Raw genomic sequence first — 15,457 nt, 5'->3', positions numbered from 1 at the left:
AGTGAGAAAACCTGGGGCATGTTCCTGGGGCATGTTGACGCTCAGGACCTCATTTTCTTCATTTGAAAAATACAAGCATTGAACTAGGATCTTTCTATTATATGATAATTCTAAGGTATCCAGTCCACTACCCCAGGAGGCTATAGCAGGCGTCAGCAAACTCCAACCCGTGGCTGTTGTCTGTTTTGGTAAAACCTGCCAGCACCACTGAAGCAGGCTGGCCCTGGGAGCCTCAGAAACCAAGCCAGGTAACTTCCTGACTCACTTTCTCCCTCTGCTCCCAGTGCCTGTCTGCAGTGCCAGTGCTTGTGCCTTGCTGCTGCCCAGGGCCCAGGCTGGTCCCTACCTACACATTGGGGATTCTGCCACTGCTGACTACCGGTCACAGAGCAGAGGAATCTCAGTCTTCCCCAGTTGAGATGGCCAGGCTTTCTTGGGAGAAGAGAAGGGCATCCGGATCTCAGTTTCCTGCACTGTAAAATAGAGATAATGATAGTACCTGCCTTTTGAAGTTCTGGTGAAAATTAAATGAGACAATGTATGTATAGTTTTGACACAGTGTTCTGCATTCAATAAGTGCTCAATAAACGTCAACTAATATTAATATTCAGTTCTATTTCTTCTCAATCACCAACTCTAATATCAGGTAATAATACAACACTAGTACAAAGGGAAAAGCACTGAACTGATGGCAGGTAACATGGGCTCCAGTCTCTGCCAGCCCAGCTCTAAGTGGTTATTTTACATGTCTAAGCTTTAGTTTATGCACTAGAAAAATGTAAACGACACCTAGCAACATTGTTCATTCATTGATTCCATTCCTTCACTAAGCAATATTTATTGAACACCCACAGTATAGACTAATTCCTAACGCTAAATATGCAAAACCTGAAAATGAATGGGATATGGCTTCTGCGTGGAGGAGCTCAATCTAAGAAACTTCAAACGAGATAACGTCCGTGAAAGTTTCCTATAGGTCAGTAACAAGACTGTCAGAAGAAAGTGCTGGTGTGGACTCTTAGTTTTCCAGTTCCCATGGAACTCTGTCTCAGAGATCCTCCCTAACTTCCGGATGTTTGTCTGGAAGGTGAGGGCAGTAGAGGCAGTGTTAAATAAAACAGAAGAGCAGCCTTCCTTTCTGTTAGAAACAAAGGAAAGGAGCGCACTGAGTCTGTCTGGATTTGTTCTGCGACTCCGTACTTAGCAAAAAAACGTCTAAGCTCAGCCCAGACGGCTGACGCTCACAAAAATTCTGGAGGGGTAAGGTGGAGGCGTAAGGCGGAGGCGGGGGAAAACCTGGAACCCCAGATGAGCATGCGCACTTTGACTTTCGTCCCTCGCAAAGCCTCTCTAGCTCGGAAACCTTACGTCAAAGTATACGTTGAAAGACGTAGGGAGCGAAGCCAGGGAAACGCTGGCTCTCGGGTCACGTGATGCGACGAGAGCGTCGTTGACTCCTCCCCCTCAAGATGGCGTCGTTGCTGCAATCGGAGCGGGTTCTGTACGTAGTCCAGGGAGAAAAGAAGGTTCGGGCTCCGCTCTCGCAGCTTTACTTCTGCCGCTATTGTAGCGAGCTGCGGTCGCTGGAATGTGTGTCTCACGAGGTAATGCAGTCGTCCCATGAAGAGTGTGTGTGTTGGGGGAGGGGGAGGCGGTTCCTCCTAGTCACCGCGACCAGCGGGTGGTAATTTTCCTAGCATGCTGATTGGCTCTGCTTTCCGTCACTCAGATTTGCCTGTGATTTAATTTGCTTATAAGTACGTAATTTGTCACTTGGAAAGGAGGAGCGGCCTTGGGTGGGGCTGAGCGGCCTTTCTGTTCTAGAGCGCCCTCTGGGACAAACTTGACTTTGGGGACCCTGGCCATCTCGGGGGGGGCGGGGTTGGTCATTGGGTGGGTCAGGGGGAAAAAAGGTATGGGGATGCTTAGTTCAGGCCACTTGAGGGGCGAGATATCGTCTTTCCAGCATTGATTGAGGGAGTGGGGAGGTCCGCGGGCATTCTCATCCAAGCCCCTCCCATCCTGGAAGTTCTGCCCCTGCTTGGGCAGAAACTGGGCCCTCTTCCAACTGCCTTGTTCTGTTTCCTGACCTAGCCCAAGGCTGCAGCAGATAAGAGGTTGGGATGGGGTGAGCTGAGTGAAAAGCGCTTACAATCGGGTCTGTCGTTTAAGAAGCTCAAAATGTTATATTCATGGCGCTTCTCCTGAGGGTACATTTCTGACCTTCACTGGCGCAAGTGGGCGTTGGAGGTGGGATTGCTCAAAATGTAAAAGACCCCCGGAAAAAAAAATCACCAAATAACAAAACCCCAGAACTTCTGCAGCACTTGGAACATGTTTTACATTCAATAGGCTCTGCGGATTAAAAGACGCGTTAAGACGTAAGTCTTGCTGTTGAGTAACTTGCAGTCTCGTGAAGGAAAAGCTGATTAGTAATAATACATAGTTAATGCTTATTCAGTACTTCCTATATGCCATGTGCTTTACATAATCTTTAATCATCCTACAAACTAGAATGGATACCTTTTTTTAAAAAACACTTTACAGTTAAAGAAAGAGGCACATAATGTTTGCGCTGGGTCACACAGCCAAAAATTTGTGGGTGGGAGGGGGCAGCAAGATTTGAAACCAAGCAGCCTGATTCAGAGGACTTCAGTGAGGATCCCTGGACGGTTAAAAATGCATATGAGAATATGTACTATACTATAAGCCATTTTACACATTATGAATAATTATTATTTTATTGGGAATAGTTTTCATACTGTTAAGAATAGTCAGAGAAAGCAGTTAAATAACACAAGAGAAAAATCAGTGCTGTATTATATACATGATTTTTTTTTCTCCATCTCCATTAGCACTTTGTATGCTTATTCTTTGGCAGGTCCTTTCTCTTTAGGATGCTGTCCCAGCTCCACCTCTAGAATTTATTGGATTAGATTCTCATTTGGTGATCATTAGGGAGCTGAGTCTCCATAATCTGTAAGGATCTCTTCAGCTAGGACATTCAGTCTGTGACTGCATCTTTTTATTTATTATTTATTTGTTTGTTTGTTTTTATGTTTATTTTTGGCTGTGTTGGGTCTTCGTTTCTGTGTGAGGGCTTTCTCTAGTTGCGGCGAGCGGGGGCCACTCTTCATCGCCGTGCGCGGGCCTCTCACTATCATGGCCTCTCGTTGCGGGGCACAGGCTCCAGACGCGCAGGCTCAGTAGCTGTGGCTCACGGGCCCAGTTGCTCTGCAGCATGTGGGATCTTCCCAGACCAGGGCTCGAACCCATGTCCCCTATATTGGCAGGCAGATTCTCAACCACTGCGCCACCAGGGAAGCCCTGTGACTGCATCTTTTACGGAATGGTGTGCACCTGTGAAATGGAGGCCATTAGGGTTTGGGGAAGGATGATGCTAGTGAGGGCTGAATCAGTCCAGAAATTTCTAATGACAAGCCTGGGATTGGAGCTGCATGAAGGGATGAGCATAATTTGGAAAGGGGACAGGGAGAAGTGAATTATATTTTGCCTTTCATGATGAGTAAGTGCAAATATAAGTTAACAGTATTATATTTTGTGTTCCTGGAGACAGGAACTTGAGCAGTAACTTTATCTTTTCAAAGGTGGTTCTGTTTGTAAGCAGATGATGAAAAAAGAAAACAGTTTCTGTCACAGTATTTATGTTCAAGTGAATCTGTCCATCTGCAGGTGACTAGAGTTCTAGAATTATCAAATAGGATCTACTACATTAAAGAAAATATTTAGTCCTTAAAAAAATACAATGAATTTAATTTTTGTACTATGTTTTTGCATTAAATACAATAAGACTATGTTGTTAACTTAGTAGTTTAATTTGCCATTTAAAAATCTCTAATTGGTTGGCTACAGCTGACTTTGTAAATGTTAATGTATGCTTTTCTTCGGTGGACATGTAATACCTCAGTGATGGGAAAACTTTTAAAATCTCTTAACAATTTGTGTGGTCAAGTTATTGCAGCTAGACTAGACAGAAGGATATTTGATCACAGCCTCATAAATTGGGTTATTTTATTTGTTAAACTATTTAGATTATCATAGAGATCTTCTTTTACATAAACATGTTTTAACACGTCTAATACATAAAACCCTGATGAAAGGGAATAGGAAAGATCAGAAAGGAAAAATAGAAGGATTTCAGGAAATTCAGAGGTTAAGACAACAACAGGTGATTGAAGAATAAACCCGATGCTGAAAACAGTCCAGGTTCTTTGCCAGATCAATGGTCTCTCACCTCTGCTGCAGAATAATGTAATTTAAATTTCACTAATTGGCATAGGCATATATACAAGCCAAGCTAAATGTCTTTTCCTCTGATTTTTTGATTTCTTGTTTCTTTCTAGGTGGACTCCCATTATTGTCCCAGTTGTTTAGAAAATATGCCATCAGCTGAAGCCAAACTAAAAAAGAATAGGTAAGACTGGGATCAATTTTTTCTATTTTCCCCAACTATTTTTTAAATAGCTGGTAAAAAAGGCATGGAATTGACTCTCATTTTTAACAAGCTCTTTTTTTTTTTAGCATCACTTATGCCAAAGATGAAACTTTCATTTTAAAATAATAAATTGTATTTTAGAACAGTTTTAGACTTAAGAATTACTGTGAAGATGATACAGAAAATTCTGTTTATTCCTTACCCAGTCTGCCCTACTGTAAATGTTGCATGTTAGTATGGTATATTTGTCTCAACTAATGAACATTATTGATAACATTATTATTAAATAAACTATTTTTTATTTAAATTTCCTCAGTTTTCCCCTAATCTCCTTTTTCTGTTCTAGGATCCTATTCAGGATACCCACATTATATTTAATAGTCATGTCTCTTTAGGCTCCTCTTGCTGTGATACTTTCTTAGATTTTCCTTAGTTTTGAGGAGTACTGGTAAGATTTTATAGAATGTCCCTCAATTGGAAGTTGTCTTATGTTTTTCTCATCAGCTGGGGGAATGTGTTGTGGGGAGGAGAACCACACAGGTAAAGTGCATCTCTCATCACATCATATCAAAGGTATATACCACCAACATGACATTACTGTTTTTTTTTCTTTTGCGGTACGCGGGCCTCTCACTATTGTGGCCTCTCCCGTTGCGGAGCACAGGCTCTGGACGCGCAGGCTCAGCGGCCATGGCTCATAGACCCAGCCGCTCCACGGCACGTGGGATCCTCCCGGACCGGGGCACGAACCCGCGTCCCCTGCATCGGCAGGCGGACTCTCAACCACTGCGCCACCAGGGAAGCCCGAACATGACATCACTATTGATGTTAACTTTGATTACCTGGCTTGAGCTAGTATTTGTCAGGTTTCTCTGATGTAAAGTTACTCTTTTTTTTTTTTCTTCTCCTTTTCCATGTTGTACTCTTTGTAAAGAAATGCACTATTATAGCCCACACTTAAATAGTGGGGAGTTATGATCCCCTTCCATGAAGGCTATATCCATGTATTACTTGGAATTCTTTTGTATGGAAGATTTTTCTCTTCTCTCCTTTTTATTTATTTAGTCATTTACTTCAAGCAGTATGGGCTTGTGAATATTTATTTTATACTTTAGGTTATAATCCAGTACTACTTTTTTTTTTTTTTTTTAAACACAGATTGTTCCAGCTTTGGCCATTGGGACCTCTTCCCTCTCCCTTTGGCATACCCCTGTCATTATATGGCAGTGAGGAGGAGGGAAGTGTTATTCAGTTGTTTGAGAACTTTCTTACTTACTCCAGGCTCATCCTCTATATTTTCTGCTCCAGTCCTAGAATTAGCCATTTCTCCAAGGAGCCCTGGTACCTTTTATTCGAGATTGGTATTGCAAACCAAGATTGGTATTAAAAACCAAGATCTGGTACTCACTGCTACTGGTGCCATTTTGGTTTTTAGCATGGTGTGGAAGTCCTTTGTCACCAGTCACACCTCTGTACCTCCATGGATATGAACCACTGTTTTGTCTTTCCTGTCCCGGAGAAACAGCTCCTTATAAACCAGTTTTGTATGCTTTCCATACATTATATTTTGTCATTTAATCCTCAAAATATCCCTATAAGGTGGGTACTATTATTATCCTTATTTGAGGATATTATCTAGTAGCAAAATATCACAGAAAATTGGAGTTATGGAATGGAACGTCAGAACAAGTCCTGGACTGGAGGTGAAATCCTGATAATCTCAGATAGTGGGAAAGTTAAAAACAACAAGGCATGGGGGAGACTGTAGGGGAATGTTGAGTGTTTCACTAGGAAGAGTAATGCCTAAAGAGAGCAGAAAGCCCTGAAAATGCCCCGCTTCTGAAACATTTCATCTTGGTAACATTGTTTAGTATCTGTTTCAGCTCTCTGGCACAGCAAACAAGCAGTTATTTTCCAAAGCCAGTTTCACAGCTTATTGTATTATTGCCTCTCAGTTTTCCATTGTGCAGTTGGTCTGTCCTCTCTAAAGTCATAAGCTGTGACATTTCTCTGTCCCACAGAAATCTTTGTGGTCTGTAAAAGAGTCTAAAAGTTAACTCCAGACTGTTAACCGTGATTCCCTCTCTGGAGTAGGATTGGGTCATGCTGTAACTCTTCAGGAACTTTGATGATGATTGCATTTTTAAAAATAATTATCGTGGGCTTCCCTGGTGGCGCAGTGGTTGAGAGTCCGCCTGCCGATGCAGGGGACACGGGTTCGTGCCCCTGTCCGGGAAGATCCCACATGCCGCGGAGCTGCTGGGCCCATGAGCCATGGCCACTGAGCCTGCGCGTCCGGAGCCTGTGCTCTGCAATGGGAGAGGCCACAGCAGTGAGAGGCCCGCGTACCGCAAAAAAATAATAATAATAATAATAATTATCGTAATACTTTTGAAATTTTAAAATGAAGTTTGTAGGAGCCTCTTCAGAGTACTTTTTAATTTCTTTTTGCTTGAGAGCCACCCTTCCCTTATAGTTCTCTCTTGAATTCCTAACATGTAGAACAATGTCTGGCACATAGTAGGTGCTCGGTAAATATTTGTTGAATGAATCAATGGTTGTTTGTCATGTCCTAGATGCGCCAACTGCTTTGACTGTCCCGGCTGTATGCACACCCTCTCCACTCGGGCAACAAGCATTTCCACACAGCTTCCAGATGACCCAGCCAAGACCACGGTGAAGAAAGCCTATTATCTGGCCTGTGGATTTTGTCGCTGGACATCTAGAGATGTGGGCATGGCAGACAAATCTGTGGGTGAGTGAGTCGGACTTCAACATGAGATTTTGCGAAATCGGCAGTACTGTAATTGCACACAAATCATTATTTCTGTTACCTGTTGGGAGGTAGGCGATAAATTCAGAATATTTTGTCATTAAATCTTTTATGTTCCCACATTCTCACATGGACCGTGATGTTTCATCTGAGACTTGGTAAACTATTTCATTTTCTTAAAGTTGGTAAAATAGCATTTATAAATCTGATACTTTTTTAAGTCAAAAGATTAATGTTCTTCATAAAAAATAAATGCTCCTGATGGTGGAACACACCATGAGCAAACCTAAAAGATAAAAGTCACAAAGCTTGGATCATATATAACAGTAAAGATAAATAACCAAAAATAAGGAACCCTTAGAAATCAGAAAGCTACCCAATAGAAAGAAATTGTCAGAGGATATGAACAGCAGCTCTCAGAAATGGAAATAAAGATGGTCAATAACCAAAGTGCACAAATCATTGGATTTTTTTTCTTGCACACAACTTGGTGAGGTGATTTTTTTAAGTCAATAAATATGCAAAAAGATAAGTTCAGTTTTGCTAGTAATCATGAAAATGGAAATTAAAACTTCATCCATTGATTTGGCAAAATTTTAAAAATCTGGTAGTATGACAAGAATATGGGAAAATAGTTCTTTTGTCTGCTGCCATTTTAGAGAGCAGTTTGACAACATTTATTAAAATTTCAAATTGCTTTTATTCTTTTACCCAGAAATTACATGTCCAAGTATCTATCCTGGAGCATTCAAACACATACTCAAAGATACATCTATATGTATCATAAGTGAAACAGGAAAGTTATGTATGTTTGGACCTAAAGAAAACCTAAGGTATTAAATTACCTTTCCATCATTTGCGCATTTCAAAGCAGAGGTTGCATTTATCTTCATTAGGAAACTTCCTTTATGTTTTCATATCCTGTACTCCATGGTTAATATCAGAGAGTAGAAACACTCTTTATTACAATCAGTTCAAAATCTTGAGTTGCTGTTTATTTTTTATATAAACAGCAGCACTGCTAACTCCCCATTGTCTTTTTTCTTTCTGAAATTTCATTTGTTTAATTTTGTGAAAACTTTTTAGACTTGTTAAAAATTCCCATTAAAAATATCAACTTACTATTTACATGAGGAAGCCAACTAAAAACTCATTATGTTATTTGACATAACTAAAATGAAGATGGACTTCAGCTAAAAGTTTTCTACAGATTCTTACATAGTTTGGAAGTAAATATGGGTGAAGTTCCTTTAGATTCAACTCTATTCTTAAAACTTAATCCTTGGTTCTCTTGAGTTCGCCCTTTGGTTTAGAATGCTTGAGCTCTTGGTTGTTTTTCTAACTTCATACATTATGTTGATAGTATACTCTTCAAAAACAAAAAGCTAACTAAACAAGTCCCTTAAAAATGCTCATTGGTGGGTAGGCATTTCCTGAAATGTGATTTATATTGGAAAGTTTCTGTAGCATCTTCTTAGATTGTCAGTAAATATTTGTGTGTGTGTGTTTTAATGTCAGTGTAGCAAGTAAATTGTTTGAATTTGTTTATGAATTTATGTTACATGTAAAAAACAACCTCAAAGTGGCACTTAGTTCAGTGAGTTAAAGTGTATTTTTTCCATGTTTGTATTTTGTTTCTTTTTATCAAGTTAAAGAAAGGAAGCCTAGAAATCCAGATAGATTTCTCAGTTTGTTACTCTGTAAGTGCTTTTTTAATACTTTCTGGACTGTAAGCTATTAGGATTGGATAATTTATTTTTCAGAATTTAAAGGCTGTGCTTGTTTCTAGAAATCTAGCTCCTCTAGGGTATCTTGACAGTGATAATTGAATACTAGGAGTTCTTAAGGAGTACAGGTAATTTCATTTCTTCCATGATGTCACTGGTGTCTGAGAAGCCCTGAAACCACTTTAGTTAGAACTATTTGTTTATTTTTAAGTAAGCCATTGTGTCAGTAACATGCAGAAACTTTTTAATGTCTCTCAAATTTATATTTAGAATAAATCACCAGTTCTAAAAACGCAATTAGGTAAAACATTCAGATTTTCTAAAATATTACTAAAATATTTCTTTCACATAATTATTTTTCATAATTGCCTTAAGACAACTTTTAAAATATAAATATTGTACTTAAGGATGTTATTGCTGCCTTTTCTTGCAAGGGGCTATAGTGTCACCTTCAACAGGAGTCCTTTTTATTTGGAAAAAAAGTTATTTTAAATTATACAACTGGTACACTTTCATGAACTTACCACCCAGCTTAAGAAATTAAACATAACCAAAACAGTGTAAGCCCATTGTATAGCCTTCCCCCAACTGCATCTGCCTTCTTCTTCCTTCTAGACAGAGATAGTCATCACAATCCTGAATTCAGATGGTCATCAGTGTCCATCTGAAAAAAAGCATGCATGTTTTTGCACTTCTTCATGTATGTATGTAGCCACTAGCAAAGAATGCTTCTCAACTTGAAACAAATAGAACCATGCTTTGTGCATCCTGCTACAATTCATCTCTATCAGGTTTGTCTGTGGTATGTAGTTGTGATGGTGGGTGATTCATGCATGACTTACCACAGATTACTTCTTCACTCTTCTTCACATTTAGGTTGTTTTCAATTTTTTGGTTCTGACAACAGTGCTGTTAGAAACATTCTTGTGTGTGTTTCCTGTCACAAGAGCAAGGGTTTCTCTGTATAACAAAGTAAAGTTGGTGGTTTTAAGATGTGTACATGTTTAGCTCTCCAAAATGGTTTGCCAATTTTTGCTCCCACTAATAATATATGAGTAGACTACCCGTTGCTCCAGATCTCTGGCAGCTTTTAGCATTGTTGGACTTCTTTCAAGTTTTTCCAAACTGATGGTTGTGAAATGGTATCTAATTACAGTTTTTCCCCCCCTTTTTTTTGGTTAGCTTTATTGAGATATAATTTACATATAATGAAGCTCACCAATTTTAAGTGTAAAATGCTTTGATTTTTGACAAATGTGTATAGCCATGTAGCCACCTCCACAATCATAGAACATTTCCGTTACCCCAAAAAGTTGTCTCATGCCCCTTTGCAGTCACTTCCTTCCCCCCACCTCCTGGCCCCTGACTACCACTGATTTCTTTCTTTCACTGTAATTGTGCCTCTTCTAGAAGTTCATATAATTGGAGTAGTTTAGTCTGTTGTGTCTGTCTTCTTTCACTTAGCATAATGCTTCTGAGGTTCGTTTGTGTTTTTGCTTTTTATTTTTGAGTTGTATTCTATTGTATGGATATACCATAATTTGTTTATTCATTCTCCATTTAATGGATATTGAATGTTTTGCAGTTTAGGGCTCATATGAATAAAGCTGGCTATGAACATTTGCCTAGAAATCTTAGTGTGAATATGTATTTTCATTTTTCTTGAGTATATACCTAGGAATGGAATTGCTGAGTCACAGGGTTTAGTGTATGTTTTCCTTGACTGAAAACTGCCAAACTGTTTTCCACAGTGGCTGTACTATTTTGGGTCCTCACCAGCAGTGTAGGAGAGTTCCAGTTCCTCATCAACTATTAGTATTGTTTTTTTTTTTTCATCTTGGCTATTCTAGTGAGTGGGTAGTGATACCTCATTGTGGTTTTAATTTGCATTTTCTTAATGTGCTTGTTTGCCATCTATGTATTTTCTTTGGTGAAGTGTTTGTACAAATCTTTTGCCTATTTTTAAACTGACTTTTAATCTTTTTATTGAGTTGTGAGAGTTCTGTATTGTAGATACAGGTCCTTTGTTGAATATATATTTTGCAAATATTTTCTCCCAGTCTGCGGCTTGCCTTTTTATTTTCTCAACTGTGTCTTTTGAAGAACACAGTTTCTAATTTATTTTTATTTTTATTTTATTTTTGGCTGCATTGGGTCTTTGTTGCTGCACTTGGGCCAGCTGCGGTGAGCGGGGGCTATTCTTCATTGTGGTGCGTGGGCTTCTCATTGTGGTGGCTTCTCCTTGCAGAGCACGAGCTCTAGGCGTGTGGGCTCAGTTGTGGCTCATAGGCTCTAGAGCACAGGCTCAGTAGTTGTGGCACACGGGCTTAGTTGCTCCTTGGCATGTGGGATCTTCCCGGAGTAGAGCTCGAACCCATGTCCCCTGTATTGGCAGGCAGATTCTTAACCACTGCGCCACCATGGAAGCCCTACAGGTTTCTAATTTTGATGACGTTCAGTTTATCAATTTTTTATTTTATAGTTGTGCCTTTTGTGTTCTAGTAAAGAAACTTTAGCCTAACCCAAGGTCACTAAGATTTTCACTTCTGTTTTGTTCTAGAAATATTATAGTTTCAGCTCTTACATATAAGTTTATTACCATTTCAAGGCAAATTTTGTAAATGTTGTGAGGTAGGGGTCAAGGCTAATTTTTTGTAAATTGTTACAGCACCATGTGTTGAAAGTATTCATTATGGTTTTACTTTCAGCTTTCTGGAATAATCTTTTCCCTTATGATTTGTGCTTCTGTCTCTCATGTAAGAAACTCTTCTCTAAACTGAAGTCATAGAACACAGAAATTGCCCAGTGTTGCAGATACGGGCAAGTTCTCTGGAGTCAGACTGCCTGAGTTTGAATCCTGGCTTTACCTCTTACTGTCTCTATGACTTTGGGCAAGTTATTTAATTCTCTGAGCCTCAATTTCCTCATTTGTAAAATAAGACTAATAATGAGAGTCCCTACCACAGAGGGTTATTTTTTTATTTTAATGAATTTATTTATTTATTTTTGGCTGCATTGGGTCTTTGTTTCTGTGCACGGGGGCTTTCTCTAGTCTCAGCGAGCAGGGGCTACTCTTCGTTGCGGTGCGCGGGCTTCTCACTGCGGTGGCTTCTCTTGTTGCAGAGCACGGGCTCTAGGCGCGTGGCTTCAGTAGTTGCAGCACGCAGGCTCAGTAGTTGTGGCTTGCTGGCTCTCGAGCACAGGCTCAGTAGTTGTGGCACGTGGGCTTAGTTGCTCCGCGGCATGTGCGATCTTCCCGGATCAGGGCTTGAACCCGTGTCCCCTGCATTGGCAGGTGGATTCTTTTTTTTTTTTTTTTTGCGGTATGTGGGCCTCTCACTGTTGTGGCCTCTCCCGCTGTGGAGCACAGGCTCCGGGCGCGCAGGCTCAGCAGCCATGGCTCACGGGCCCAGCCGCTCCGCAGCATGTGGGATCTTCCTGGACCGGGGCACGAACCCGTGTCCCCTGCATCGGCAGGCGGACTCTCAACCACTGCGCCACCAGGGAAGCCCGGCAGGTGGATTCTTAAACACTGAGCCACCAGGGAAATCCTCAGAGGGTTATTATGAGAATAAAATGAAGTGTGATACATTTCAAATACCTGGCACAGAAGTTATACATGTGTTAGTTGTAGTTGTGGTTCTAGTGGTGGTTATTGTTATCACCATCATTATATTTAAAGAAAAAATTTCATTCTGAGCCCTTTGGTCTGTATAATTTCTAGGACTCTTCCTTGGAAATTGTGTGATTTTATGTTTTTAAGCTTTATTTTGTGGCCTGCAGATGACCTGTTTTTGTGGAAATAAAATTATCAAATTATGTAAGTCTTGTTTAATATTCCTTTATTTTGCAGCTAGTGGTGGTTGGCAGGAACCTGAAAATCCTCACACGCAACGGGTAAGTAAAGGGTCATCAGAGAGAGGATGAAATGAGAAAAGATGAAGAAAAAGACCATTTTATCAGTGTATGTGGCATATGCTTATAAATCCATGTGTATTGGTGTTTTTTTACGCTTAGAAAGTACTTCTCGTTGTAAGACATTAAATCACAGTGGCAGTTTTTTCCAGTCTGACTTAAGTAAATAGAGAAACCTAGGTGTAGTTTTAGTTCTGAACTCAGGTTGTGAATTGGAAAAGGGAAATGATACATTTCTGTTTTCCACATACCCACCAACTGTGTTAAGGATCCATTTGTTCTCAGAAATATCGTCCACATATAAACATCTTATCTCTTGGAAACACCACTAATTTGGAAGATGCCCTTGGACTCAGTAGTGTTTGCTTATAGAATCATGATTTAGACATCCTTTAATAGTTCACAGTGAATTGATCTCTGCAGTATACATTAGAACTGATTTTGTTGCCCCTGGAAGTAGAATATTAGAAAGATGATAATATGCTATCAAAATGAAGTTGTACAGACTGCAAATTAAATAATAATTTATAATTATTCACTTACGACATCAGCAAAAATTAGAAATACTGAAAATATCTTGGATGGGAGTGTATGGAACTTGACCTTTTCACATGTACTATTGTTAGTGTAAATTAGTACAGATTTATTGGTCTCTCAGCAGTATCTACTTCCTGGGCCCTGACCTACAGAAATACTTGTACTTATGCACAAAAATATGTATATTCATTTATCAAACACTTATCAAGTATGCGCTGCATACTGTGTGTCAGGGATTGTGCTGAACAATAGGAATACATGGTCCTTACCCTCATAGAGCTTAAGTCTAATGGGAAAACAAAAATCAATTAAATAATCCCCAGATAAAGGAAAAACTCAAGGTAATATGAAGGACAGAGAAATTGTGCATGTGGACATTTATTAGGGGGAATTTCAACTAGGTAGGTCCACATCTGAGGATTGTGCTAGGATCTGAGGATGACAGGCAGAGAAGGGAAAGAATTCAGGGCAGAGGAACAGCATAGGCAAAGAGCTTGTAAGTGGAAGGAGCAAAGCAAGTTATAGACAAGAAGGCGAGTGTGCCAGAGTGGAGCATAGCAGTAGGTGAATGGAGAAAAGGATTTGGGGTCAGACTGTGCAGAACCATGTGGACCAAGTTAAGGAGTCTGAAAAGCCTTTAAAGGAAAAGAGCTGACAGGATCAGGTTAGTGTCTCTAAAAATAATTACTGCGGAATTAAGAGGACACGAGTGGGTACCAGGAGACCATTTAAGTGCTCTCAGAGGAAATGGTTAAATACCTTTAGGACATCTGTACTGTTTAATAAGATGCAGCCTTTAAAAAGAATGAGGTAGATCTATTTGTACTGAATGGAAAGTTCATGGCACTTAGAGTGAAAAAGTTTTAAAATAGTAAGTTTTTTCCCCTTATATGAAAAATAAAAAGAGCTGTATTTATTTTACACATATAAAAGCGGTATGTCTATACATGCATTTTTTAATGTATGCAGGATATAATATCATACCTGTGTCTGTAAGTGTGTAAGAAAGATATCTAAACTCTAATGGTGGATACCTGTGGGGAGGGGAAGGGTGGACTTGGGCGTGAGAGATAAAAGAGAAGTTTCACGTTTTATTCTTTATGTTTCTATATTGTTTGAACTTTCACAGTTATCATATATTGCTTTTATGATTAAAATATATTTTTTAAATGAAAATATGTGATGGAGAGTGGGAGAAAATAAAGTATGAAATGTCACATCCTTGGAAATAGGTGGTCCTCTGGTCATGCAGAGAAAATAGGAGCAGTTGTGAGGGGAAGTAAGCAATGAAGTTAAAGAGCAGTGAAAAGAGAACATGAAATTTTCAAGCCTTTTCATTGCTCATTTCTTCCTGTTGTTGAACTTGAAGGTTCCATTTCAATTCTGAAAATAGATCATGTAATGAAGACAAATTCTCTTTGAAGAAGAGGGCAAACTTGCCCACCTTAATAAATTTGTCTTGTCTATTCATTATATGTCTAGTCAGTGGAGTTGATTAATTTTGTACGTTTCTTGTTAGCTTTTTCGTGAAACGAATACTGAGTCTTTGATTTCTTACAGATGAACAAACTGATTGAATATTACCAGCAGCTTGCTCAGAAGGAGAAGGTTGAGCGAGATCGCAAGAAACTGGCACGGCGTAGAAACTATATGCCTTTGGCTTTTTCGGTGAGAAATTGGTACAGAAAGGAGTTTGCAATTCATGGATCAAGACCGGTGTGGCATAAGAACAGGGAACATTTCAGAAAGCGGCCATTGTCCCTAGATTCCGGAACGATGGCTAGCAGACGAAGGTTCCTCAGGTGATAGGTGTCTAAGTCCAGCGGTTATGCTTTTGCCATATCATAAATTCTGTTTGAGTTCTTTGAGTTTTAAGTACATTTGTGTTTCTTTCTCCATCACACCCCTTTCTCTTCTGATTATTCCTAAAGCGGCTACTGTTTAGTTTTGTAGGCACCCACATTTACAGCATTTGGATATTACAGAAAGTCAGGAGAATATGGGCGAGTGGTAGGTTTTATCCATATTACCTACGTAGCCCACCCACCT

At 39.7% G+C, this 15,457-nt stretch overlaps 1 protein-coding gene across 1 annotated transcript in view; it reads left to right on the top strand.

Moving 5' to 3' along the window:
- Window positions 1-1,445: 1,445 nt before the first annotated feature.
- DCTN4 (dynactin subunit 4) overlaps window positions 1,446-15,457 on the top strand; it is a 32,523-nt gene continuing 18,511 nt past the window's right edge. Inside the window, exons 1-5 of the mRNA XM_081232496.1 lie at window positions 1,446-1,604; window positions 4,365-4,435; window positions 7,033-7,211; window positions 12,810-12,853; window positions 14,969-15,076. Of these exons, the coding sequence (XP_081088622.1) occupies window positions 1,470-1,604; window positions 4,365-4,435; window positions 7,033-7,211; window positions 12,810-12,853; window positions 14,969-15,076 (537 nt within the window). The 5' untranslated portion in view covers window positions 1,446-1,469. The remainder of the gene's footprint in view (window positions 1,605-4,364; window positions 4,436-7,032; window positions 7,212-12,809; window positions 12,854-14,968; window positions 15,077-15,457) is intronic.

This window comes from Mesoplodon bidens, assembly GCF_964165515.1.
Source record: "Mesoplodon bidens genome assembly, chromosome: 4".
In the NCBI taxonomy this organism is placed as follows: Eukaryota; Metazoa; Chordata; class Mammalia; order Artiodactyla; family Ziphiidae; genus Mesoplodon; species Mesoplodon bidens.
The sequence above is the reverse complement of the archived record's forward strand: the minus strand, read 5'-3'. Positions and strand labels throughout refer to the sequence as shown.